Source organism: Toxotes jaculatrix, chromosome 11, assembly GCF_017976425.1.
Source record: "Toxotes jaculatrix isolate fToxJac2 chromosome 11, fToxJac2.pri, whole genome shotgun sequence".
Lineage (NCBI taxonomy): Eukaryota > Metazoa > Chordata > Actinopteri > Toxotidae > Toxotes > Toxotes jaculatrix.
In genome coordinates, this window is record NC_054404.1 from 24276104 (window position 1) to 24303748 (window position 27645).

Below are 27645 nucleotides of genomic sequence, written 5' to 3' on the forward strand. Positions count from 1 at the left end.
GTCAGTAGAAAGACAGCATCCCCTCCTCCCATCTCTGCAGCTGCTGTTGGCCCTTGTACATCTAAGGTAGGATTTCCACACCGCAGCACACACTCTCAGCAGTTTGCTTTTTATTTCTAACTTGTCAACTGTTCCACATAGACTGGTAGAATTGATAAAAGTTACTGACCCTTTAATGCTACTTATCCCTCTCCAGGAGGACTTGACATCCGTCTGCTTTCTACCGTCTTGCTCCATTCGGGACTAACATCATGGGGAGATTAGATGCGCTCCGGCAGTTTAATTTGATCAAATGGCTCAGAGAGGAGAGACAGTCGAGGAAACTGATTCTCTTCATTGTTTTCGTCGCTCTGCTCCTGGACAATATGCTGCTGACAGTAGTCGGTAGGTGCATTCCTTATTTTCTCATGTCTTTATTTATTTTTTTGTTTTGCTTTGCTTTGTTTTTTGTTTTGTTTTTTCCTGCGCAACAGGTAGTCCAGTTAACCAAGTCCAAAATATGCCCAGTTGTCGGGTAACAGCGCAGCCCCGGCTGCACGATGCTCTCTCAGAGTCAGAAAATCAATCAGCGGATTAAAGGTGGACTAAATCCTCAGCTGTCCCCTCATCCAATCCAAAACCCCGTGTGTGCCACATTATGTAAAACTGACAATATATAATGATGTGGTGCACATGTAAAATACAGTTGCAGGGGGTGGGTTACCAAACACTGATGAACTCCGGCTCTGCATCTGACCCTCGGTAACATTTAAAAAAAAAAAAAAATCAGTTAATATGTCAGATACTAAATACTCACTCTCTTCTTGTGCAGGGTCACCAAACTACAGTCCAGTTAGTACATTAACAACTGACTCCTGTGTCTTTAAACAGGCTGTTAGAACACGTTACAGAAAAATATGGTGAATATTGGTGGTTATTTTTGTTATTTCTCCAAAACTATCATCAATCATCATCATCATCATCATCAGTCCACATTATCTCTGAAGCCATAACTAATTAACACAACAAAGAGCAACACACCCTGTCAGAGTCTTTAATTAACTTTTAATTTACCTCAGAACAAACACCTAACACCTTATAAATCAAGCCGTTCATTAAGGTTGTGGGACACCCCTTTAAAAGCAAATTGAAATGCTAAATTGTGATTATTGACTTTCCCTTTTATTTACATATACTTTGAATCATTTGACAATCCATTAAATATCTTTTTCAGGTGTTATTGTTGTTGAGATTTTTAATTTTCATTTGGTTTCTGAAATTAATGATATTTGAAGGTCTGCTTTATTCAGTTTGCCTTAAAGTAGGGGTAAATTAATGGATAAATTAATGGACTGCAATACGCTCCTGGTGCACTTTATTAGGAACACCTGGACACCTGCTTATTCATGCAGTTGTCTAAATGGACAATTATGTAACAGCAGTGTAATGTATAAAGTCATACTGATACAGGTCAGGAGCTTCAGTTAATGTTCACATCAAACATTAGAATGAAAAAATATGATCTCAGTGACTCTGGCTCTGTTCACACCTGACACTAAAATGCGTCTCCACATGTGTCTCCAGTGATCAGATCTCACTTCCCTGCTCTATGTGCAAATAAAGTTGTACGTCAATCCAGTTAGCAAAGACCAAATGTGTTTTAACCAGCAGGAGGCAGCAATGCACTTCCTGTGCTTAGTCTGCCGAAAAGTGAAAGAAGAAGAAATCTAAATAGTACAGACTTGGCGTGTTCCAGACAAAACAAATTACCTCGAGATGTTTGACATGCCTGTGATATATGTCTATAGGATTTTCCAAATCTTCGAGACTTTGTGGACAAAGCCAGCTTACATGATTTGCATGACTTGTATTTGTTTATGAATGAGTACGTACATCTGCTAACTCAGAGGACATCAGTGGAGTAGGCGGTCCTTCAGTGTGGCCCAGGTCACATTTGTGCTCGCACTCATAAAAGCAGCCCAGACCACCTGCACTAGGTGTAGTTCTGCCGGAGCTCACCGCAACGACACACCACCAAGTTTTCTTTTGTCCAAGTGAAGAAATACAGTATTTGCACTTATAATTCAGTTGAAATTCAAATATATTTTTAAAGATGAAGATCAATCATCACTAAAGCGTATATCATGCACGAGAGCCAATAAAAACAAATGGAATGGTCAAAGTTGTCATATTAGCAATTAAGGTGTATTGACTGGTTCACAACGTCAATCATGCATTGAGTAACGTGCAAGAAAACATTCCACCTTTAACATTCCTCATAGCTGCTGGTGCCCCTGGAGCGGCACAGTCAATTCAATGATTTTTTTTCTACCTAGCTAATGGTAACTAGTAAAGATGAAAAGGCAGCAAAACATCTTTTATTCATCTTTCACTCTTCTGACAGTGTATTTATTTGTGGTGGAGATGAAAGCTTAGCTACGTCTTCACAGCCTGTTAGCTGAACTTGACTCTGACTGCACTAAAACCTTTCCTCAGAATGGATGTTTCCTCATTTGCCTGGCACAGCTGAAATCACTGAAAACACAAACTACTTGTGTTCACTGCTGCCTCCTACTGGTTAAAAACAACAACACGTTTGGTCTTTGCAAACAGAACTGATGTATGTGACCTTCTGTCAACTCACCCTAAACAAAGCATACCTTCTGCCACACAGTTAGAATAACCAAAACAGCCTCGTTCCTACAGGTATCAGAACACTTAACACTCCCTTGCTAGTCTCACTTGCCACCAGCCCCCGTATTCTGATCTGTGTGCACTGGACTAAAATCAGACTGGACTTGTTTGCATGGGTACAACATTTGTTGTACTTTCTGCCTGTTAGACTATTTGATGCTGGGGAAATGAACTGTTATTAACTTCATGTATTGGTTTGCATGTTTTGTATTTTTTTGCACTGGAACTGAGCTATCATACTGTACCAATTCATTATCGAACAATTACCACAGACACTGTTGTTGCTTGGTAATAAAAAAAAAAAGTATCTCTCCATCTGTTGAGCTGGGAAGCATCTCAGAATTAACAACCTTAAGGCAGATGGGCAGCAGAGACCACATTAGGTTCCTGTCCTGTCAGCCAGGAACAGAGATCTGAGACTGCAGTGGACACAGGTTCACCAAAATGGATGGTTGGGTTCATGAATCCATGGACCTAACCATATGTAGCCTTGTGTCAACAGTCCAGGCTGGTGGTGGTGGTGGTGTGATGGTGTGGGGAAGGTTTTCTTGGTTCACTTTGGGCCTTAATACCAATCAGTCATGGTCTGAATGTCACAGTGTGTCTGAGTATTGTTGCTGACCATGTTCATCCCTTCATGGCCACAGTTCACCATCTTCTAATGGCTACTTCCAGCAGGATAATGCTCCATGTCACAAAGCTGAAGTCGTCTCCAACTGGTTTCATGAACATGGCAGTGAGTTCAGTGAACTTCAGAGGCCTCCCCAGTCTCCAGACCTGAATCCAGTAGAACACCTTTGGGATGTGGTAGAACAGGAGACTTGCAGCTTGAATAATGTGATGAATCATGTCAACATGGAGCAGAAGCTCAGAGGAAGGTTTCCAACATCTGGTGGAATCTATGCCACAAAGAACTGAGGCTGTTTTGAGAGCAAAAAGATGGCCCTACCCGGGATTAGTATGGTGGTCCTAATGAAAAGTTTGGTGTATATCGAGGGGATTTCAGAGACTGTCCTCCTGTAAACAAGACAATGTCAAAATCTAGTATATGACTGGACTGCTATTGTTGAATCAAAAGTAACTAAAGCTCAAAAGTCACTCAGTGTCGCTAGATGACGCAATGAGCTAATTAGCATATTAATGATGTCACTGAGTCATATATTCATTCTGCCTAGTTTCAGCTCTTTATCTGTTTGCTTCTCTCCTCCTCTCTGTGCTCACATCATTTAATTCAGCTGAATTCACAGTAAAGCTTTGACATTGACATGTTTCTCTGTTTCTGTGTCTGACAACAAAACAAGTACGAAACAGTGACTGAAACGTGGCCCATTAAGATCCATGTTAACCAGCCGTCATTTCCAAGCCACTTCGAATCCACCCCTGGCCAGCAGATTCACACACAGTGCCCAGATAGATAATTCATGGATGGACTTAATTTATATTAATTTCACCTCAGGGTACCACATGATTAATTAATTTAATAACAACAATCACCATGTCAGTTGTTAGTAAAGGTGGAAGCATTTGGATTTCTGCAGGGTAGAAGTTGGAAGCATTCATTCAATGAATAGATCATGTCTACTCTAATGAATGAGACTATATACTCGGTTGTGTGTGTGTGTGTGTGTGTGTGTGTGTGTGTGTGTGTGTGTGTGTGTGTGTGTGTGTGTGTGTGTGTGTGTGTGGGTGTGTGTGTGTGCAGGAAAACAGACAAAAACAATGGGTGATTCAAAATGGCTTAAACAACGGAAGCTACAAACAAGACAGCGGAATCAAAGATGGCTACAGGGACAACATGTCATGGGAGAGAGAGAGCGCGTGCCTTTCTTTGTCTGAGTCTAATTCATGTCAGATAAAGATTCCAGGTCCTTTCCAGTGTACTGCTTTGTTTAAATCCAGTGGTTTGTTGATCTGGTGACATCACGGGTCACAGGCCACACATTAACCAATGTTAGCTGATTGTTGGGTCCGTGGGCAGAGTTCAGGTACATGTGCGAGGGAAGCTGACGTCAGTTTAAACCACACGATGAAAGAATTCATCTGTGGAGTGGCAGTAGGCCCTGCAACACCATGACATCAAATGACAATAATTTAGCTGTAATCCACATCTTTTTAAACACATTTCCCAAAATTTGATTTGAACTCATTAAACTTCTCCCACCACCTCATTACAGTTGAGCTCTTGACAGTTCAAGCTTCAAAAAAATTAAGTTTAAAAATTAATCGTCCTAGAAACAGTAACCCAATTGCTCTGGATAATCAGAGTAATCAGTAATAATCATCACAGCCATCACTATCAGTGCCTATGACTTCTGTTGATACTCAGGATGATTGTGTAGAGGAGGAAGACATTGTTTCTAGAAAGGTGCATTGGTTTTAATTTATTCAAATGCAAATGTTTAGTTTTTTAAATTCCATTCACTTCCATTGTATTGTGCAGTGTACTGATACCAGTCAATCAAAGTGAGAAATGTGGACATAATGTTCTTGGCTGGACCAGCCACAGTTCAGTGCTACATGTCTGTGAATGAGTGAGTGAGTGAAAGATGATGTTACACCATTGGCCAGCCAGCTGAGAGTTGGAGTTTCTCCATTGGCCGTTGCTTATTTAAAATGAATTTGCACAAACAGTTTCTTTTACGTCATCAGTGGTGCGTTTACAGACAGTGTTGCCAACTTTGCTCATTCGCTGCTAGATTTAGAGACTTCTCTGAAACAAATCTAGTGACTTCTCGGACAAACCTTAGCTACTTTCTGTAGAAGAGAGTCTCCAGGTTGTTTTAGTGCAAGGTTGGGCTTGTAACTTTCTCTCTTCCTTTTCAAGGTTTAGACCTAGTCTTGTTTATATATTTATTTTCTGGTGATGTGGTCAGTCAGCCTTTAAATACTTAAAGAAAGCTTGGTTCTTTTAAGGTCTCTTTCTTTCTGTAGGGTAGTGCCAGTGAATCATCACTGAAGAACCCTCCTTGTTCTTTTCTGACATATGTTGTAGTGACACCTGGATTAGCATCATACCAGCGAGCATCAGCCAGTGGTTGTGTCATATCTCATTGCATCAGTCTCCTCTCGCTTCTTTATGCCCACCAGTTCCCATCATTCCCAGCTACCTGTACAATCTGGATGAGACAGCAGACGTGGCGTTGAAGAACAACACCCTGTCACAGCAGAATCCTCCAGGAGCCTTCAACAGCATCGTGTCCTTATATGACAACACCGTGAGGTTTTCAGGCTTAAACACCACAGCCAGGTCTACTGATCTGGTCCCTACAGCAACCACTACTGCAGAGCCGCCACGGAACTCCTCCGACTGCCCCCAGTCCACCAGCAAGCTGCTCAATGAGAATGTCAAAGTGGGAATGCTGTTTGCATCCAAGGCCACTGTACAGCTTCTTACCAACCCCTTCATAGGGCCACTCACAAACAGGTAGGTTTGTGTCTTTGTGTTTCTGTGTGGAGCCATTAGTTATGTAGCATTTTGTTTATTTATTTGTCTATTTATCCATATGAATGACTGATTGATTGATTGATTGTTTTAACTGGATTTCCGGTTTTACTCCATCAGATTTTTTTTCTTCTAGCATTAAATATTTTTTACTTTATTATACTCTACTCAATCTATTATAATCGCTTTTATTTTTCCTGTTATTTATTTATTTTATATTAGTTTGCTGTTTTTTTATCCTACCTCCGGTGTTTCCTCATTTGCAAATCGATTAGATTTATGATAGTCCCTGAGTTCCTCGGTTTCTTTTTTATTGAAACTCTTACTTTTCTTATATACTGTGGTTGGTGGTTGATGGTTTTCTTATGTACGGGGTTATTGATGGATTTTGGGTGTGTGCATTTGTGTGTGTCTGTGCCTGTGTGGGGTGGAGGGTGTTGTGCAAAGCACTTTGTGCTACAATGTATTTGTATGAAAATAAAAAATAAAGTCTGATTGATTGATTGATTTCCAACTGAGGGATTTGGCTGGTTAAGGGTCTTCACAGGCATCATTACTGCCTGTGTAACAGCAGCCTGGAAATCCAGAAAAACCACAAGCTGCCATTTATTCTAGCACACAAATCAGTTTATGTTCCCATTTCCCAAGTCACAAACTACAGTGAGGGCCACACTGTGAAGTAAATGTCCGTTTGATTTTGGCCTTAAGAGCTGCAGCAAAAAATCATTTTTATTATCAATAAATCTACTAATTGTTTTCTCAATTAGTCAGTCTTTTGGTCTGGTGTGAGCTGTAGGTGAGCTGACTTCAGGTGGTCACATGGTTTTGTTTAACCAGCACCATCCCTGTTTCTTTGACACTGTTGCAGCTGTGTCGCTAAATCTACTTTCATTTAAAGATCACTGAACAAATATTTCTGGAATAGAAGAGCACAATGTCTTATACAGGGATGTCTTCATTTGTGGAGGGACAGTGCTAAGCTGTTCATTGAACAGAGGGAATTACCTGCAAAGAACATGGTTTTTCAAACAGCACTGAAGTGCACTTGAAAGATACATGCCCTGGTCAATATTTTTAGAATTAAATATGGATCAAATGATCATTATATGTGTGTAATGTGGAAGGTGATATTGTAACGATTTCACAGATAATCATGGCTGCATCCCCCTACACCTCTACAACGTTTAGCCTCCTTTATCTCATTGCTGTGGTTGTCTGGCTTTGGTTTCGGTGTTTGGTGAAAAAGCTCAAATAAACCAGCTGTACGCCAACTGCCCAGCACTTCATAGTTTGCAGCATTATGCTGCAATTCAAAGACAGAAGCCTGATGTTTTCACTTAGAATGTGAGTAACGTTATTTGAAAATGATATTAGCCAAAAGTACAGCTTTTCTCTAAGTCATCCATCTGATCATGTTTCCACACAGCTGTTTTGAGAAATCTAAACTTTTCTGTATTTTGAAAATTCCAGACTTTATAAATAGTCAGAAACACATTCAGTGTCTTATCCAAGGGAATAACTGGCTGCCATTTCAAGTTCTGCTGTTCTGCTGTGGTTTTGAGGGTGTCATGTCAGCTACAGCAGCTGAATCAAGCAGAGCAGAATTCCTGATTATGTGTGTTTGCATGGGCGTACATGTGTATTTGTCTTTTCGTGCATGGGTAGGTGCACAATGAATAAGTAACTCAAATTTGAACCTATTTGAGTGTGAGTGTCAATCAATAAAACATCATGAAGAAAATACCTGTCTTAAAGCCTTAATCTCCACTAAAGAGAAAAATCATTCTGAAGCAAAAATAATAATGTAATTAGTAATTGAGATTGTGATGTGTTGAGAAAAAATGTGACTGTATTTTTCAAGAGGTATTGGGACTTCTTGTCTTTTAAGACTGTTGGAAGAGGCAGATTGTTGGAGCTAGCAACTGGTGCATCTTAAAGCTGTACTAATCAATATTTTTACAGTGGATCGATTAGATATGTGAAATGCAAAAGAAGTCGCTTCGTTACAAGCCCAAGTTTCTTGTCAAAGAAAGCCAAAAACACCCCAAAACAAAACAAATAAACAAACAAACAAACAAAAAACACCTCATTAGACCTTCCCAGCTCTACAGTTAGCAACTTTAAGCTCATTGTTTTGAATTTGCAGCCTATGATTTTTGTTTGTTTTTTTTTTTTTTCTGTCTGTGTCGATCACCTATATTTCTATCAGAAGAACTGTTAACTGACTATAAGCACCTAAAAAAGTTAGCAAAAAGCTGGTGAACTAAGTGGAACAGGAACTAAGTGGAACAGTTATGGATTATTGTTCTTATGGGTTGGTGGCGACCAAAACTGAGCTAAAAGGACAATGAATACTGGATTTTCTTTGTTAGCTGGACAAAAATATTTCCTGAAATGAATGCTAATGTGACTTCTGGATGTGCAAATTGTTAATTGTTTGCTAACACGTTAGCCATAAGTTTTTGATAATATGTCAGGGGTTTTTTTGGTTTGGTTCCTTTGCAGTCAAGTGGACAAACAATTACTATAGTGATATTAAAATCACTATAATAAAAGCACTGTAATATGTTCAGGCCAAGGAAGAATTATCATGTATGTTGAGTGGAGTTTAGTTGACTGATATATTTTAAATATAGACGTTATGTAAACCTATATTTTCTCTTAATTTTCTCTGTTTTTACTTTTTTTAATTTTCTTTTTTTTTTTCATTTTGAGCAGCATCAAACTTTTTGGGGGAGAATGTAACATTATACTGACGTAACCAGCCAAATCAAACCTATACAAACCTGAACTAAAGATCAAAACTTACCAGAACAGAGCCGGGGTAAATGTTTTTTCCCTAACAGAATGTGAGATAAATGTTTAGGGAGGCGGGAGCAGTGTGGATGCTCCAACATTACTGGCGTTCACCTCAAAGTCAGTATTTAGTATATCAGACGGGCACTCAGATATGCTGTAATTGAGGCAAAGAACACAGTCCCATTAGTGGTTCAGTCACCTTCCCTCCTGACAGAGGACAATACAAGGCAAGTCAAGCATGTCAGGTATCTATGGGGGATTACAACAGCTCTGATATGCCTGGCTGCTTTTAGCTTTTTCATGAAAAGAAGACATTGTCATCCTCCTCCAGTGTTTTGGTTAAAGTGTCAGGTTAACAATTGCAAGAATGTCACGCAGATGCAGAATTTCTAAAAAGGCTTTGTGTTCATGGTGTACACAACATTTCTATGAGTTTATTTTTATCAGTGTTGGTTTTCAGGTGATTTTATATATATATATATTAGATCTCATTGGTTTAGAAAGAGACAATATCTTGGAAATAATTAACTTCATTTAAGCTTTAAATAAATAATGTCATTTATTTTATGTATGTTCGTGCAGACATGTCAAACTAATGTAAACTGCTGTACAAACTGAATGCCTTTTTCTTTCTCTTTGTCCTTGTAGAATAGGATACCAGTTACCCATATTTGCTGGCTTCTGTATCATGTTCCTCTCTACTATCAGTAAGTTCCAGCCAACATGCCTTCACTATCAGAAAATGAAAATGCTTGCGTCATGCCTGATGTTTCTTTGTCTATATTTCTGTTGTTCTCGCTGTTGTGAAGTGTTTGCCTTCTCATCGAGCTACGCTCTGCTGTTTCTGGCCAGATCGCTTCAAGGTGTGGGCTCCTCCTGCTCATCTGTGGCCGGTAAGACCTCTTCCATAATATTCAGCATATCCTGATACATTAACATAAATTCATAACAGGCATTGAATGAGTATTTGCTCTTGTGTTATAGGCTGAGCCTGTTCATTTAAAATAGTGCTGCATTATGGGTTGTTTGTAGTCTAAATGGTGCTAGAGGTGAAGACCCCAGTGCAGGCTTTCAAGGAAGGAGGCAAGTGTTTTTCCTTGATGCCACAAAAGTATAAAAGCCCGCCCCCCACTTTTGTGCAGTGTTTGACTGTCACACAGGACTTAATTATTTGAGTGCTTCAAAGAAATACTAGCCTTAGCTAAATTAGCTAATGCTAATATTGTTGTCTCTAACATAGGTCATGTGTATTTAAAACATGTTTTTCCACCTATATTATAGATATTGAATCTGGAACCTGTCTCTACCTTAGAGCCAGTACAATAGTAAGATAATGAAATTACATATGTGACCCCTATACTGTTTCTACTCAGTGCCGGAAAAAAGTAGCATGCATCTTCAGTCAACTTGGATGCAATCAAAGAAGTGACTAATATGCCCACCTATTATTCATTTCAATATGAGTTTTTGTTTGGGTTTATCCCTCACAATGAGGCTGTTTGTTTCTTAATTAGCTTATAGGATTGGCATCATGGCAAATACTGCATTCAGCTGCTGTATAACCACAGAAATGAGGACTCAAAAGCACCACTCCAGTGAAAGATAAACACAAGTAAATACTGCTGGTACGCTTAATTCTTAGGACTAAGACAAACTGTGTGTTTTCAGGGATGGGAATGCTGGCTAGTGTCTACACAGATGATGAGGAGAGAGGTCACGCCATTGGGATCGCCTTGGGAGGTCTGGCATTGGGAGTGTTAGGTAAGTGTACACACACACACACACACACACACACACACACACACACAAAAAAAAAAAAACATCTTAACCTTGGGAACAGAACAGAAACAGAACAGAATAAAAACTGTCCAGTCCTGGGTGAATTAAATGCTATACTTTCTACCTATTTGCATGAATATCCAATCAAAGCTGCAATCAAAACACACAAAATCTCCATTCTAACACCAGTAAGTGTAAGCTGATGAAAAATAATTTGGGCTTAATCGAGCCAGTTCATGAAACTTAGAGGATTATTACCTCCATTTTTTTTTTTTTTTTACACAAATGAAAACATACATTCCATTTTTATAGAATATATTCTATTCAAATATTTCATTTGAATTTTCAAAGCTAACTTAACCTAACCCGTTGCACCCTGAGCTGCCCAGTAGGGGGGGAAACCTGTAATAACTGCAGTGACTGTTAATTTGATCTCTCCATTACTGACTGATCCGGTTTGCCTCCCATAGTTGGACCCCCGTTCGGCAGTGTGATGTATGAGTTTGTTGGGAAGACTGCTCCTTTCCTCATTCTGGCTTTCCTGGCTGTGTTTGATGGAGGTACAGTTACAATGTTTCTTACACCCAAACCAAGAATAGTCATTGTAGAAGGACTGGTAAGAATACTGTGTGAGCTTAACGTTGTTTAGCATCATTTCATCATGAAATAACATCTGTAGATTTCGATATCATTTAATTACATTAAGTTGATTCACTGTGTCTTGTCTTTGCAGCTCTGCAGCTCTTTGTTCTTCAGCCCACCAAGGTTGAACCAGAGGTGAGCTTGTTTGCCATGATAAATCATTTCCTGAAGGTTTTCTTACTTCATTAAGATGACCTTTACTGCTGCAGAGCATTTTAAAGACTGTTTTATGGCATTGTTTCTTAATTAGACAGTAAATACAGGAAGTGTGGAGAGAAATAAAGAAGGTGGGTGGCATGCAACAAACCATTCACAGCATTTGGTAAATGGTAACTGAACAGCACCTTTTAACTTGACACCAGCACAAAATACTTAATAGTACCAAATGTATGAACAACTATCTCTTCACAGACATCATCAGTGTCTTATGGACATGTTTGTTGATATTGAAATATACACTACATGTCTTTTGTGAGTTCTTACCCTATTTTGCTTATGGTGATATCTTTTTTTATGTGAGAATAATTGAATTTACTGTATTCAATAACACTCTGGATCACTGACAATTGTAATGTGAACACCTAAATATCTCCAAGGCGACCGGGGAAGGTAAAAACACGGGCCTGTTAGGCTGATAGAGAATGAAAATCACTTCACAGATGCTTCAGTGAACTCATTAGACACAGTTTTTGAACACTAATTAATAACTCCTTCTGAAAGAGAGAAAAAAATGTTCTCATGCTTCCTTTCAGGTTGACACATGATAGAATAGATCAATGGAGATAACAACCAAAAAAGAACCGGTAATGGAAGCAAAGCCAACAAGAGAAGCTGTGTCGGGTCATTAGCAGTTTCTTTCACCTTTTCACTACCCTTCATCTCAGGCACCCTAAAACATGTCCAGTGGCATGCTTAATTAATGAAGGAGGTGTGTTAAGATCACATAAGGTTATTCTGCTTGTGCTGAGCAGGAAATCTCATAAAACTTTTTAACCAGTTTAACCGGTGTTGGTAATTTTGCCTTAACCAGCTGCCTACTTATAAGAGAGCTTGTGAGTCTAATGGTATTAATTATTACAGTGAATGTTAGGAATACAACCTATTACCCATTGTGATTAGTTCACAATGATTATATTTGACAGGGAGGAGGGAGTTATTGTTGACAGTGTGTGTGCAAATGGAAGTATAAAAGAAGTATAAAAAGGCTTTTTCCTAACCTGGGTCTTTTAAAAGTGGGGGTCTTGGTTGAGAGACACCCTATAAGCTTTCTGTGTTTGACTTGGCTTGTAGAAGTTTCTTATTGTGCCTTTTTCCTTCACAGAGTCAAAAGGGGACCCCACTGTTGACACTGATGAAGGATCCATACATTCTAATCGCAGCAGGTAAGAAAATAATAGCATCCCAGTACATGTGAAGAAACCTAATATCACCTCTGTGCCAGGATGGATTATGTGATATACACATAAATGTTTAGCATGTAAATAATGTATATGTTCCTCGATTGGTTTTCAGTTAACTTTGGTTTGGTTGTAGGAGGGGCTTCCTGTATAAAGCCAAGGATAGTATCTTTTGGAGCTTTCTTTTGGCATAAGCTAGTATGTGAATGGATCAGAATGGGAACTCAGGTCGAAGACGATAATGACATAGATTATGATGATTGGATTCCAGTTGTTTGGGAAAGGAGACAAGGTACAGCTACCATTTGGGGTGAGGAATTAAGTTCCTCTGCTAGTCAGAGTAATAAAAGGTGTTTAGAGAACAGCTCAGATGAAGGCTCTCATGCTGTTTACAGGAAGGTAAACAGGGAGAAATTAAAGATTATATAAAGATTATATATAGCCCTATAACACTGACAAGGGAATTGAGGAAGAAGATAGGGAAGGTTCAAATGGCTAAAGTCCTCTCAGATGGCAACCTACTGGTTAAGTGCAGGACTGAAGATCAGAGGAATAAGGCTTTACAGCTGGATAGTGTTCGAAAAAGTAGTGGCTGAGAGGAGAGTGTTAGAGTTACTTGGGGAGTGATAACTGGCAATGGCTTACAATTGTTGCAGAAAGGTGAAGATTCTGATGATTTATTGAATGTACAATTTACAAAGGCAGAACTCAAGCCCTCAGGAAAGATCACATCTGCTATGTGATGCTAAATCATTTAAGCGAACTTAGGATGTATTACTGACTCTTTACAACAGGGGTGTCCAAACTGTTCCACAAAGGGCCGTGTGGCTGCAGGTTTTTGTTCCAACCAATGAAGAGCACACAGTTTGACCAATCAACTGTCTGAAGACTGAGATCAGTTGATTAAATGAGTCAAGTCTAGTGTGCTGGTGGTTGATTGGAACAAAAACCTGCAGCCACACGGCCCTTTGTGGAACAGTTTAGACACCTCTGCTTTACAATGAAGTCTGGGAGAAGGGAACGCCACCAGTAGCTTGCAAAGACGCACTTGTAGTTCCCACACATAAACCAGAGAAAGATCATGCAAACTCATGAAATTACAGGCCAGTTGCCTTAACATTTAATGTATGCAAAGTAATGGAGAGAATGATTAATGAAAGAATAACATCATTTAGAATGTAAAGGATAAAGTGCAAATCAACAAGGAAAGTGTAGTTGCTGTTTTTCTGATGTAGAGAAGCCTATGATGTGATGTGGAGTAAGGAATGTGAAGTAAAGGAGGAAGGGACATAAACTGGGGAATGGAATAGCATTTTCTTTATTTACAGATGATGGGGCCATTTGGAAGAGGGTTAGAAATTTGGATTGGATTTGGATTGGGCAGAAGAATGGTCTCTCAAATGGGGTTTTAAATTCTTAGTAGTGTCATGACCTGGCTCAGAGGGAGTTTTTTAACTGCTCCAGTACAAGAAGTTCAGAGAGGTCAACCAAAGAGTCAACTTTAGCAGCTGAACACCACTGCTGAAAATGACAAGTCAAGTCATGAACAAACTCTACATGTGTTTGCTTATCACTCTTCACCCAATGTCTAAACCTTTGGTGATAGACCTCTGGAACCAACTCATACGCCTTTAACACGGCTGCTTTCACTGATTCATAATCCAGGTTCTCCCCACAAACAGCCGAGTATGCCTTCTGGGCTCTCCCAGTGACTCAAACTGGCTAAATCTAAACCCTAGGCTTCATGTGATACTTGTGGTGGGTATTTATGCACTTCATTGCCGACAATAATCATGCAGGCAATGGCTCACCCCGACAGCCCAGTAAAGCAACCATGAACTGGCGAGCCACCTGCAGCAGCGGATGTCCCCCCAAGGCAACTGCTCTCGCCACGTTCTCACCACACTATACCCCCCAAAAAAGTGCCTCACAGGCTGCTGGAGAATTCCCTGTCTAAAAGTGCATCAAGACGGTGACACCAATTTCCTGATCAGCCCCAACAAAACACAAATATGGAGTCAGTAGTGTAATGTGTGCATGAGTGAAGAGTGTGGGTATGCAGGTGTTGAATGATGTAAAACAGAAGCAAGAACTTAACTCAAAACAACATGGTCAAACCAAACACATGGTGTGCCGGTGGACAGAGAGAGAGAGTGAGCAATTGATTGCGGTGGCTTAAATAGACTCTCCACCAGGGCCCAGGTGTGTTGAGCCACTCAAGACACCTGCAGACAGAAGGAATAGACACACCCAGAGGACGACACACATGAAGACAAGACACACCCAGAGGATGACACACATGGGGCATCACAGTAGACAAAACAAAATCAATGTTCTTCACAAGAAAACTGTAGTCATTTGAAACTAGACCAAGAACATGAACAAGAAATGGAGAGGTAGGCAGTGAGTCTGCTGGTACAAACTGGGACATAACTACATCAGGAACAGACTCAGACCAGAACACAGACTGAGGCTTGATAACAGACAAACTGACAGGAGGGCAACAAGACTTACATACACTGGGTAAATTGGCAACAGGTGATTCACGTTAGGGTGGGGCAGACAATCAACAAAGGTGGAAAACAAGACAAATACTGGAAGTTAACTAGGAACAGACACACACAAGGGCCAGGGCTTCAAAATTAAACAGGAAATGCAGAACAAAACAAGAGTAACATGACTTCAAAAAGTTCAAAAGGTCCTTAAAGAGTTTAAAAAAGTCCAAAGTAGTGGTGGTCCAAAACAGAGTTCAAACAGCCACCATAGGGGCTGAACATGTCAACCAGGACCTATTTCCCCCAAGAACAGAGCTTTCAAATTTAGTGGGAAACACAAACCTCTTCACTGTGAGAAAGTGGTGATTTTCTTTGCAGTGAAAAGCATAATGTGAACACAAGCCAACAGACTATTTGACAAAATGGCAAATAGTGGAGACACAAAAGTTTGACAATACTAGCAAGTCAAGCTGAGTCCACCCACTGTCAAGCAAGACTAGACTCACCATGGGTGAATGAGTGGATGAGTCATATCACTTTCTATATTGGAGCAGAACTTGACTTTGCAGTAAAGGAAGGAGTTTCAAGAAATATCAGCAGCCTTGAAGTAAAATGTATGTGCCATTATCTTATATCACACATCTCAAGGTTTACAACTGTGATGTGCAACAAATTCTGTGTGAAAGTTCTACATCACCACTGGGACAGAATCCCAGTATTTCAAAGTTGTCTTGTCAGGGGATGGCAACGGATTGCAAAATAAATGTGGTCAATATGTAGCTCTCATGAGCATGCTAATACAAATGTGTGTGGCAGGGAAATTGCATCTGACTGCGAGTGAGCCTTTCCCACCACATCAATTACTGTGACAACAGAGTAACAGAAAGAGCAGGATTTATTTGTATGTGTGTCTATGTGTGTGTGTGTGTCTTGGAGGAGTAAAAAATAAGGACCAAAGAACCAAAACAGACCATAACTGACGCTGACTTATCAATCTTCCTCCTCCCCAGGTGCCATTTGTTTTGGAAATATGGCCATAGCCATGATGGAGCCAACGCTGCCAATCTGGATGATGGAGACTATGTGTGCCAGGAAATGGCAGCTAGGTATTTACAAAGCTCTGTCCAGTTCAGTAGAACATGTAATAACACAGAAAATACATATTATGTATACAGATTGTTATTAAAGCACCTAAAAGTTCACAAAGCTTTTAGTCCTAAAAATGTACACACAAACACATATATGCATACAGTCCCAACCACTCAGAACTACTGTATGCTTCCCAAACTTGCAATAGTTGGGCTTCTCCAACCTCATAAAATTAAATAAATAAAAAGTTTCTTCCCCATTACTACCCTGTCTGTGTGCAGCAAGGAGTTGCAAAGCATTATCAATGCAAATGAATTATCTTGCTATATGTCATATCATACTGGATAACATACACAGAGGGTTGCAGATTTTTGGGTGGACCACAGTAGTGGGGCATCCCCATAAATGGAAATGGATAAAGTTACACCACTGGTCAACCAGCCAAGTATTGGAATTTCCCTGTTGGTAATTGATGTTTCTGTTACCCTAAAAACTACAACACATTTGGTCTTTGTAAACTGAAGTGATGCATTTTCATATAGAGCAGGGAAGTGAGATTTGATCACAAGTGGTCACCTGAGACCACCAGGTCTGAACAGGGTCATTCAGAGGTGGTCTGGATGAAGTGAAATCATCCAGACCACCTCAGAATGACGCTGTTCAGAGGTGGTTTGGATGAAGTGAAATCATTCCTCCAACCATCCCCCAACCCTTCCGTACAGCAGTACATTTCCAAGACAAAGGACAGAATACAGGTGTGGATGCACCTCTCTTTGTCTCCATAATTTCTTCATGTATAAACAGTAATTTTGGGCGCACAGACTGTGTTTGGTTCATACGATCTTGGTATTGTGCACTGGGTGAGGTGTAACACATGTCACACCAGTGGTCTTGTGGCTTTGAAACAGCAATGCCAATTACAGTGAAGTATGACATTTATCAAATGAAGAATCCATTTCCCCCAGGAAGTCCTATTGTTGTCTGGATGTTGAACGCACAACACCACAACATGAGATCATATTGTAAAAGGTGATACATCAATATAAGACATTACAAGAGTAAAATTTGACAGATAGTTAGAAAGGAGGGTCATGATGCACAAGATAATTGAGCTCCAGTATTACGTGCGGTTTTGTCATCATATGTGTCCTACTGCCTTCAGACGGCTGCAGGGATTTAGTTCCTTCTTGTTGATAAGATCGTCCAAGTGCCTCTGGAGCGTCACTGCTTCAGAAACAGACATGGTTCTGAGACGCCTCGAAGTCTAATGTCTTGACATCAGTCATTTTAAATGTATATGCGCAACTCTGCTGTGGTCAGTCCACTTTTATGTGTTGTTTTATGTGCGTAATTATTGTGTGTGGATTTGGTGTCAGATCAGAGATCCTCAACGACTGGCTGGAGCACACCTCCTGGCTTCCACTCATGTTGCATTCACATAGTAATGGTGGGGGGTAAGCCTGGTCAAGGACTTGCCCAGCAATTTTAGATCACTACTGCTGTACAACTATCTTGTCTAGACTAGTGGTGTGAACCTTTACGTAAATATTGGAATCTTTCTCTACCTTCCACCATTACGTGAACTCTAAATAAACCCACAATTGTACAGGTTTTGGCTTAAGGACTTGCTGCTCTGATCACGGATCAATTTTAAGCCACTTTTAAAGAAGTAAAAAAAATCAGATCATGAACAATCAAACCAAGCAAACTTCTTGTTATCCATGAACAAAAAACAGGGCTCATGGTGCAATCAACGGTAGTTCTCCCAAATCCATAGTTCTCAACTGCCATATGACATTTAAAAGGCATGGCATCCAAGGATCCCTCAAACAAAGGGTTTGCAGGCAGGTTTCAGGAGCCCCTCAAACTGTTCTTTGGTCTGGTCATCCAAGTTTTGGTCAATATACCCAAAGAAAATAATGGTCATATTATTCAGAAGATAACATGCTCAGAATTTACTAGAAAGCATGATAGTACCCTTAGTGGCGTATTTCACTTTTCATAAAAAAAACTGAGTTAAAAACCATCCATGCAAAAACACATTGGCATTAACTCTGTTACAGAGAGTCCTATCAGTTTCTCTGGTTACCAATTCATTTCTTATAGACTGAAAATGTGGATCAATGTGGACAATTGAAAATGTCTCATTTACATTAAATACATACAGTTCTTACTTAGTGACTTGACTTTGTGAAAGAGTGTCACTCCTCCATCCTGCTAGATATTTTCTATAAACAGAGGCTTCCAGTCTTTGGTGTTATTAGTTTGTTCCTCCAGTCTGTTGTATATGAAGTCTAGGTCAGATATGAAAGGATGACGGGGGAACAGGATATTAGGGTGTCATATACTGGCAGGTGAAAAGCTTAAGTCTTCATTACAGACAATGGAAGATGTACAGCAGCTCAGTAATGAGGCACTGATAGAGATCTGTTTTTCTTGGGAAACCTGCCCACACTTTCATTCTCTCACATCTGTGCTTGTGTGTGTGTGTGTGTGTGTGTGTGCGGCCCAGGCGTTGCTTTCTTACCAGCGTCGATCTCCTATCTTATTGGAACCAACATCTTCGGCACGTTGGCACACAAGATGGGGAGGTAAGAGGGGAAATTATCCTTATCTACCCCCTGTCTCTCTCTGCCTCTCTCTCCCCCTCTCTCCCTCTGCGGATGTGACATCTGTTTCCGGTCCTCTAAATGAGTTTTCAGTGTTTGTAAGGCTGGCTTTATTGAAGCTTTGATGATACAGAACATCCATAATTTCTGTGTGTACATGCCTTCCTTTACAATGGTAATATAATTTGGGTATTTGCGTTTGTAAATTCAGAATGTTCTTTTGTTGTTGATTATTCCCATTAAATAAAACTGTGTTTTTAGTACCATCATAAACCTCTTTAATGTTAAAACAGGACTTTCAATTCCCTAATGTCACCATCACAGACTGTTACAGTGTTACTGCCACTGCTGGTGTTGCTGCTCGTGCAGTTGCAGTTATCTCTGCTCATAATGTTAGTGACGCTACCATTTCTACAGGTTACAGAGTAACTACTGTTTAAAATGTTACTGTGTGTGCTGCCATTACTGCTGTTTATAGTGTGAGAGTGATCTTAGTGGAATGGATGTCATAAAACAGAGACCAGAACGGAGAAAATCACAGATCACAACAGATGGATTAGATGAAATTAAAAAAAATATCACAGTGTCTGGTGAGAGAGAGGGAAGAGAAAAGGAATGTATAGAGAATGTATAAAGAATGTATGAATGAATGAAATTTAAAAAAAATAATAATAACCTTATTGTTTTAATGGGGCCCCAACTCACATCTAGAAATTTGGGTTTTTGGAGCCTTAATGCTTAGAACATTATACTCCATCTCATCAGTTTCCCATGTTTTTTTTTTTTCCTTTACTCCAAATACTGTTGTATGTTGGAGGATCAGGTTTCAAACAGTGATATAATAATGGCAGCCCTCAGTGTTTTAGCATTTTGTCAAGAAAGAAAAAGTTGAGCAAAGTAAAGCATACATCAAAGAGCAAAAGGAAATATTATTACCACTGGGTTGTTGTCTCCCTATTCACATATGATAATTTAACAGAAAAAAGCCAACACATTAACAGTAGAGGCTGCATGTGTCTAAGCACAGGTATACATGTTGTCATAAGGTTACAGTTTCATTCTCCACCTAAACCCCCTGAACTACAAACTGAGGACTTAATGCAGTTCTAACTGGTGGTTCTTACTCAGAAAGAACCATCTGTGTTTCCATGTAACACAATCTTCACCTAATAACCCAAGATTTATGACAAATCAAAAACTGGAAGGTCTTATTCACAGAAGTGTTCAGACTGCTGTGCTGTGGCACGCCCAGCTGTGGTGGTGTGCATCATGTTTGCTTTGATTAACTCTGAGATAGGGCAGAGTTTAAAAAGGCAACTGTGTTTATAAGATTCCACAAATCCCACTACATGTCAGGACAAGTACCACCTCCCTGCAGACCTCCACACTAAGATTATGGTGAGACATAGATCATGGCAGTAATACCATCTTTATGGTGAAGCATGGTGGTGGCAGCGTCGTGTTAGGGTGGGGCTTCTAAGAGGCAAGGACAGAGAGACTGGTCAGAAATGAGGGAAGGATTGAATGCAGCCAAATGCAGAGAGGTCCTTGAAGTAAAGCTGCCTGAGCCTGAGAGAATCCCCCAGTAAGAATGAAACAAACCACCCAAATCCAGGTGTGGAAAGACTTACACTCAATAAGACTGGAAGCTGTACTTGCAGCCAAAAGAGGGAATATCTTTGGAAATGAGATTTTTGATTTAAAAAGAAAATTAATCATTACGGGTTACTGAGTGTTGACTGATGGGTAAAAAAAATTCAATTTCAAAATAAAATCTACGACACAGTAAAGTGTGCAGGAAGTGAAGGGATCATTGTGGCTGATTGGAGTGTTTTGGATCAGATGACACTGATCACATCTTCTCTCCTTACAGATGGCTCTGTGCTCTTATTGGGATGACGGTGGTTGGAATCAGTGTAATATGTGTAAGTATACGGCAGACAACTACACCATTATGTGTAGTTGTCATTGTGTGTAAGGTGAATCCAGACATTAGAATAAACCAAATTTAAAACGGATCAGTCTAAAACTGTTTGACATGCCTCAGCCTGTAGAACCACAGCAGCAGATCTTCTACATGTGGATCTGAAAGGTTGTGATTTTAGTGTAGAGGAAAGTACTGAGAGAGTTGGAGCCAGTGTTATTGTTCTCAGCGCTTTCAGGGTGAAAGACATCCAAGAATGTCCACAGCATCAGGATTTTCTCTCTGGGCTTACAGAGCCGGAAATGTGTTCTATATCTCATTACTCACCAAGATCTCATTCTGCTGCTCTGACTTCACAATGACTGCGACTGGAAAACCTAAAGGCAGGCAGCTACTCTCCACACGGAAAGCGTTGGATGGTACACTCCTGCATAATACATCATCACAAATGAAAATTGAATAAACAAATGAAAATCATCTGTGTTCTAGGTTCCATTTGCTACAGACATCTACGGTCTTATTGTTCCAAACTTTGGTGTTGGTTTTGCTATCGGTAAGTCTGTAAACTTTAACTCTGTAATAAAAACAAGCACCACCAGTGGTGCCAGTACATTCACCGCTAAATGTGTAAGACCTGTATTGTTTGTGATGTGCTACAGGCATGGTGGACTCCTCTATGATGCCTATAATGGGTTACCTGGTCGACCTGCGGCATGTGTCTGTGTATGGGAGCGTGTACGCCATCGCTGATGTGGCTTTCTGCATGGGGTTTGCTTTAGGTAAGCAGGGACCACAAACACACAGCGTTAGCAAGACTACGGACTATTAAACTGCAGGTTATCATACACTCAAAGTGAATTTGGAATGGTAATTTAATTTTTTTTTTATTTAGTTCATTTCCTTTTTTTAACCAAATATTACTCTATCTCCATATTACCCCCAAATACTACTATTTAATTGCAAAGATTTTTTAAATGGCATTATGTCATTCCTATTTATCCTAACATAATCTTATTATTGCGGGCAAATTAGCATTTGTTACACAGTAATTACCATGTTATTACAGAGATTACATCACTGCCTTTAAGTATTTTTATTATTACTATGTTAAATCTAAAATATTACTTTTCTATTTACCATATTCTCATCATTACCAAAATAAAGTTACTACATCTATACCATGTGTTTACCCTAATGGTCTCCTGTTGTTACCAATACATTATCTTGTTATCACTAACCCAGCATGTGGTCTGTCCTCTAATGGTGTAGGTCCATCCATCGGAGGGTCCATAGCTGAGAGTATTGGCTTCCCCTGGCTGATGACCATAATTGGAATCGTGGATATTTTCTTTGCTCCTCTTTGCCTCTTTCTCAGGAATCCACCAGGACAAGAAGAAAAAATTGTAAGGTTCACATCACACTTTAAATACAGTCAATGACATCCTGCGTACGCACACAGAAATATGGAAGTCAACAAACACGATTTTAAGCTAAGCAACTACAGTATTACACAATTTTAACTGCTGAAGAATGTTATATCTAAGCAAAGTGAAATGTAAGTTTTTCATTTTACAATGTTCATTTAAGAACCTTTGATACTAAACAACAACCAGAACATTATAAAAGTTTTTATGTGGCTGATTTCAGTCCTAGGTGTTGAGCTTAGCTCATTTATTTCATGTCTTTTTCTTAAGCGAGACATGAGACAAATCATGAGAAATGATGCCTCTGATTTAATTTATTTAAACTTTAGTTAGACACAATCAAGCGGCAGCTGATGAGTGGACATATAAGCTGAATATCACAGCATTTCACAGCTTAAACTCTGTGAGTCCTGGATTTTGGTCACCTGTTGAGTCAGAAGAAAAAAGAGCTTCCTTGAGGTTTAAATGGGAGTTGCCATGTTTTCTACAGTCTGCACCTTAATACACAACAGCAGAGCCTTTTACATTATTCTCTTCATCTATTGTCCCTCATTTACCAACATTTGGCAGACAGTGGCATGAATGGTCTTCCACAGTGTCTTTTTGATGCTTCCACTGAAGTCAGGAGTTAAAATGTAGACAAAACATGGCTGCATTAAATGCATTATTTCAGCCTGACTTCAAACATAGTAGGATTATAGTATCTGGATAACTGAACACAAAACCAAGAACCTCCTCAAATCTGAAACATGAACTGAAGTTCAAATTTTTTCTTTTGGTTACTCAGGAACAAAAATGTCTTTTACTCAAGAGATGCCGACACATGTTGTGACAGCATCAACAACTTTTCCAACAACTGTCTTTTCAGGCAATTTTGATGGACGCCAACTGTTCAATGAAGACGATGTCCTACTCCACACAAGGGACGTATTATCAGGGTGAAAACATGGATCCAGAATATGACGATTACGATTAACAGTACACCAGCGATGCAGGATAATCCTTCAGAGGATCTATTTTGTTGTACAAAAAAAAAAGGGAACACAAGAAAAAAAAAAATAGCAATGAAACAACAGCCAAGATATTTCCATGTGAATGTCCTGCGTTCAGTCTTCACTGTTCAGTGTCTTCTTAGCAGTTGTACTGGAGCAAACCAAAGTTGTTCTTGATCTGTGGTTGCAAGCGCATCGTGTGAGAGATATTTTTTTAGCCAACAGCCTTATTCAATAGAGAGATGTGTCAGAAAGCACTTTTTTTAGACAGTAGGAGGGTGCTGAGCAACAAGAATTTGGTGTGTACATTGGTAGTATATTGGGTAATTGTGTGGTATGTCAAGAAACTGTTGTTTGTGTAAAATCCATGGAGATTTGTTGGTCCAGTCTATGGTCCCTTGTTTGCGTTGATACAGTTCCAAAAGTAAATACCTAGGACTCCTTGAACCCAGCTGTTCTGCCTCAACTGCTTTGGGAAGTCAACACGTTTGAGAATATAAAAAAATATAAATATATATAATATAATATATTAAAAAAGAGTATCACTACAGATAAATGATGACCTCTTAATAAAAACAGAACCCACATTTTTTTTTTTTTTTTTTGTCGATTTAAGACACAAAGATCATTTTAAGCTGCTGTTTGTTTAAAGAACGCATCAGCAAATTCATTATATTAAGACAACAGGTATACAGTATATATCCACACTGAGTTCATCGGTATGACAATAGGCTCGTGTCATACTCACCAATCTGCTGCTCTGGGTGTGTGTTTCCAGTCCCTTCCACTTGGATGTTTTCTCAGTCCATGTTTAGATCAGAATTAACTGGGGAACGAAAACTATTTCTGAAAAACAGATTAAAAAAGAAAACGGTGAGTATGACGTGGAACATGATACTGGATTGAACATGTCAGTGTTGTAGTAGGTGGCAAGTAAATGAATCCCTCCTACGGTCTTTACTAGTGACCAGCCTTTTTTGTTCATACTGGCCACAGTTACATCTATTAACTGGGACGAGGCGATTGAATACTGGCTTTCAGAACTCAGATAAAAAAAGAAAAAAAAACTGCTACTGAGAGACGAACCTTTTGCCCTGTGTCCATGAAAAGCATCAAATCGTATCCCGAACCTTTGGAAGAAACGTGTTCCACACCACATACTCATACTTGTACCTGATCAAGTTTGGACCTGGCTGATTTGAATACACTGAAGCTTCCACACAACCTTACACCATCTTCGCTGCAGGCCTCTCGTTGTTAGTTATTTATGTATTTTGGCTTTGATATCAAAATATACAGCAAGACTTCCTAAACAGACACTGATCCCATGTAGCGATGCATGTCTTGATGCAATCTAAGTCTCACAGCTGTCTGCGAAAACCAGGGTCTCTTTTACAGAGATATGGTTTGACAAAAGTCAGTAATGTCAAGATTCAGTCAATGAAGAACTGAGGTTCAGAACTGAACCTGAAGCAAAAGATCTGCAGGGATTTCGTTTGCCTGCATGGAAGGATCTGATGGTCACAATGATTCACTTTATAATTAACTGACTCGCTTCAGAATGTTGTGCTTGTTACTGATGGTCTGACTGGGCCTTGATAGGGCAGCAAACGGCTGATGCGTTCTATCATCATCTGTGGATTAAAACCCTGGGCCACGCCTTAATCAGTGATGTCACCGCAGGTGTTTTAATTAGCTGTCAAGACAACACGTCTCACTGTTTTGACATGACAGAAAAACATACAAGTGTATTTTATAATATTAACAACAACTACACTCTGGAGATCCAGCTCCAGAGTTCCTCACTGATTCTTACTGGGACACTAAGTGGAACTGAGGGTAGGAACACACAGGAAATAGCGAGCCAGGTTGAGCCACAGGTTTCCCCTCCAACAACACCTGTAGTATGAAGGATAACCTTCCATGTGGAGTCCCTCATGAGAAGCAGAATACCCAGCGCTGAGGCAAAGTTCAAATACATGAGCTGTGACTTTGAAAGGGTCAAAACCGCGGCATCGTAACAAATCACACCTGACATCTTTTTCTTTTTTTTTTTTTTCTTTTTGTAAATAAGTTGTAATTTGCAGCCTGATCAGATGCGCCCTCTGCTCTGATCTGAATCCTGACTCATACTTGGAGCAGTGGCCGCAGCAGTTAACTGCCTGTTGATTGACAGCTGGATGGATGTACCCACCATGGAGAGACTGGGGGAGGTGTCAGCGTTTCCTGGTGACCTTGCTGCTTACTGTGTGTTTCTGCCCTGAGCCATCATTAATGCTATTACTTACACCTGTGCTCCCTTTGCTATGACAAGTCAGATTGTCTGCTGTGGAAAGTCTCTGTTGTCACATGTGACACGTGAGCTGTAGAGGAGTATTTCTCTGTCAGTACACACTGTACATACACTCCATTCATACTGGGTCGCAGCAATGTGCATGAAGGGGATAGTTTTTCATGCCTGTCTCATATCTGTGTTGAATAATACGTATCTGGAGCCTGCAGCTGCTTAACTTAGCTTAGCTTAGCACAAAGACTGGAAGCAGAGGGAAACAGCTAACGTGGCTCTGTCCAAATGTAACACAATTCACATACTACGCCCTCCTAAAATGTAAAAAACAACAATTAGTGGTTTTACAGAGGCCTGGACAGAGCTTGGCTAGCTGCTTCCCTGCAGCCTTAATGCTAACCTAAGCTAAGCGAATGGTACCAGCTACATGTTTACCATGTGCAGCGTGTATGAGCGTGCTCTCAATCTGAACATCAGACACTCAGTAAGAAAGCCGGTAAAACATATTAACCAAAAAAATGTCAAACCATTCCTTAGAGTAAAGGAACCATTACAGGAGACTCTGTGCATCTGTCATTCAATGTTCGGACTATTTACAGATTCCTTGTGAAAATGTAAAATATTAAAATGTATTTGTTGTTTCCACCACAGCCTCTCAAACAACCCCACTATCTAACCTCACTGAGTATCTGCTTCATTGTTGTTCACTTTAACATATCTGACTGGATTCATTCGTATTCAGAGGTTTTCTTTCATGGACAATCAGAACAAACTGTACAAACTGATTTACTCACATTGTATCTACACTATCTGTCATATTAGATGTCTCTGATCTCAAACATAGTGTTTACTCAAGACTAATGTCCACATTGTAGATCAGGGTAACACAGTTAATGCCATTGTTTACCTCTTGTTCTCAGTGATTAAACGTTTTCAAGGCCAGAGGTGTTGATCACATCCTTCAGTTTAACTGCTGCTAACTTCCTTTACTATCGACCAATCATTGTCCCTCTCAAGACCACTGATAAGTAGACACAAGGAAGTCTGTAACAGTATTCATAATACGCGTTTATCATGCCTTTACCAACCGAACTAAATAACTATTGAAAGTCTCCTGGATAACTGGATCGTAAAGTGTTTTTCGACTCTTCAGTGGAAAGTAAAAGGATAAGGGCCAGTTGTTATTCCTGTTTTAAAGTTAAGTAAAATCAAGTCAAATTTTATGTACACAGCCCAGTTTCACAAATCACTAGTGTGCTTCAGGGGGCTTAACAACCTGTACACAATATAACAACACAAGGTCTTACAGCAGTAACAGTAAGACAGTGAGGGTCAGTTACCTAAGACAGAGGAAAATCATCCAGCCGACCCTCACATGATTACTTCAACTCTCTGTTGTTCTCAATATGCAGTTTAACTTTATTATTATTATTATTATTATTGTTTTTTAGAGCCAATCCAAAGAAAATGAATGAATGAATATATATATATATATAATTAGTTTATTCTATCCTGCTGAAACCTGAGTGCTTACACAGACAGACAGCAGTCACAACAGATAGATGAATAGATAGACAGACAGACTGACTGACCGATTGATCGATCGATCTTAGGAGAAAAACTGTTCGTATCACTGAATGCACATTAAACATTATTGCCTTTCAATTAATTATTATAACATATGTTGTTACATTTTGTAATATTTATGTTCTATTTAGTATTTTGCCCATTCAAAATCTGTTTATCTGGCTCCGTCCCCCTGACATTAACTCAACCAATGAGATTTTTCCTCCTTGGTGAACTGTGATAGATAAAACAGAATTATATAATAATATTTCTGCCTCTAGAGCAGCTCTGCTGCTCAGTTTGTTATTGTATTTTTATGATTATCAGAGACTCCTGTTTTGTTCCTTGTGTTTCTAAAATCCTGCAATGTTCAGATTGTTGTGTCCTCATAAAGTTGCAGATGGGCGAAGTGGTAAAATAATTGTGATTATACAAAACCGACTGGACGGGTTGATAAATGTGAAGGTCAGCAGCCTTGCTGATCTTAGCAGGTACTAAGGTACTGTCATGAGCTGGATGTTATGTTT

At 39.7% G+C, this 27645-nt stretch overlaps 1 protein-coding gene across 1 annotated transcript; it reads left to right on the forward strand.

Annotated features, from left to right (window-relative positions):
* The first annotated feature begins 12 nt into the window (after positions 1-12).
* slc18a2 (solute carrier family 18 member 2) lies at positions 13-26484 on the forward strand. The gene is made up of 16 exons (XM_041049036.1): positions 13-66; positions 197-384; positions 5761-6097; positions 9563-9621; positions 9724-9807; positions 10583-10675; positions 11164-11253; positions 11427-11470; positions 12657-12717; positions 16238-16333; positions 18829-18907; positions 20799-20850; positions 21339-21402; positions 21509-21628; positions 22119-22252; positions 23142-26484. Exons 2-16 carry the CDS (start codon positions 252-254, stop codon positions 23247-23249), a joined length of 1554 nt encoding a protein of 517 aa, XP_040904970.1. The 5' UTR covers positions 13-66; positions 197-251; the 3' UTR covers positions 23250-26484.
* The last annotated feature ends 1161 nt before the right edge of the window (positions 26485-27645 follow it).

What these genes read in the sequence shown, in the direction of transcription:
- slc18a2 (XM_041049036.1), top strand. Translation starts at nt 252, where the DNA reads ATGGGGAGATTAGATGCGCTCCGGCAGTTTAATTTGATCAAATGGCTC. An exon ending in CTCCTGCTCATCTGTGGCCG is followed by an intron (nt 9,808 to 10,582) that starts GTAAGACCTCTT and finishes GTGTGTTTTCAG; the next exon opens with GGATGGGAATGCTGGCTAGT. An exon ending in TGCCAGGAAATGGCAGCTAG is followed by an intron (nt 16,334 to 18,828) that starts GTATTTACAAAG and finishes TGTGCGGCCCAG; the next exon opens with GCGTTGCTTTCTTACCAGCG.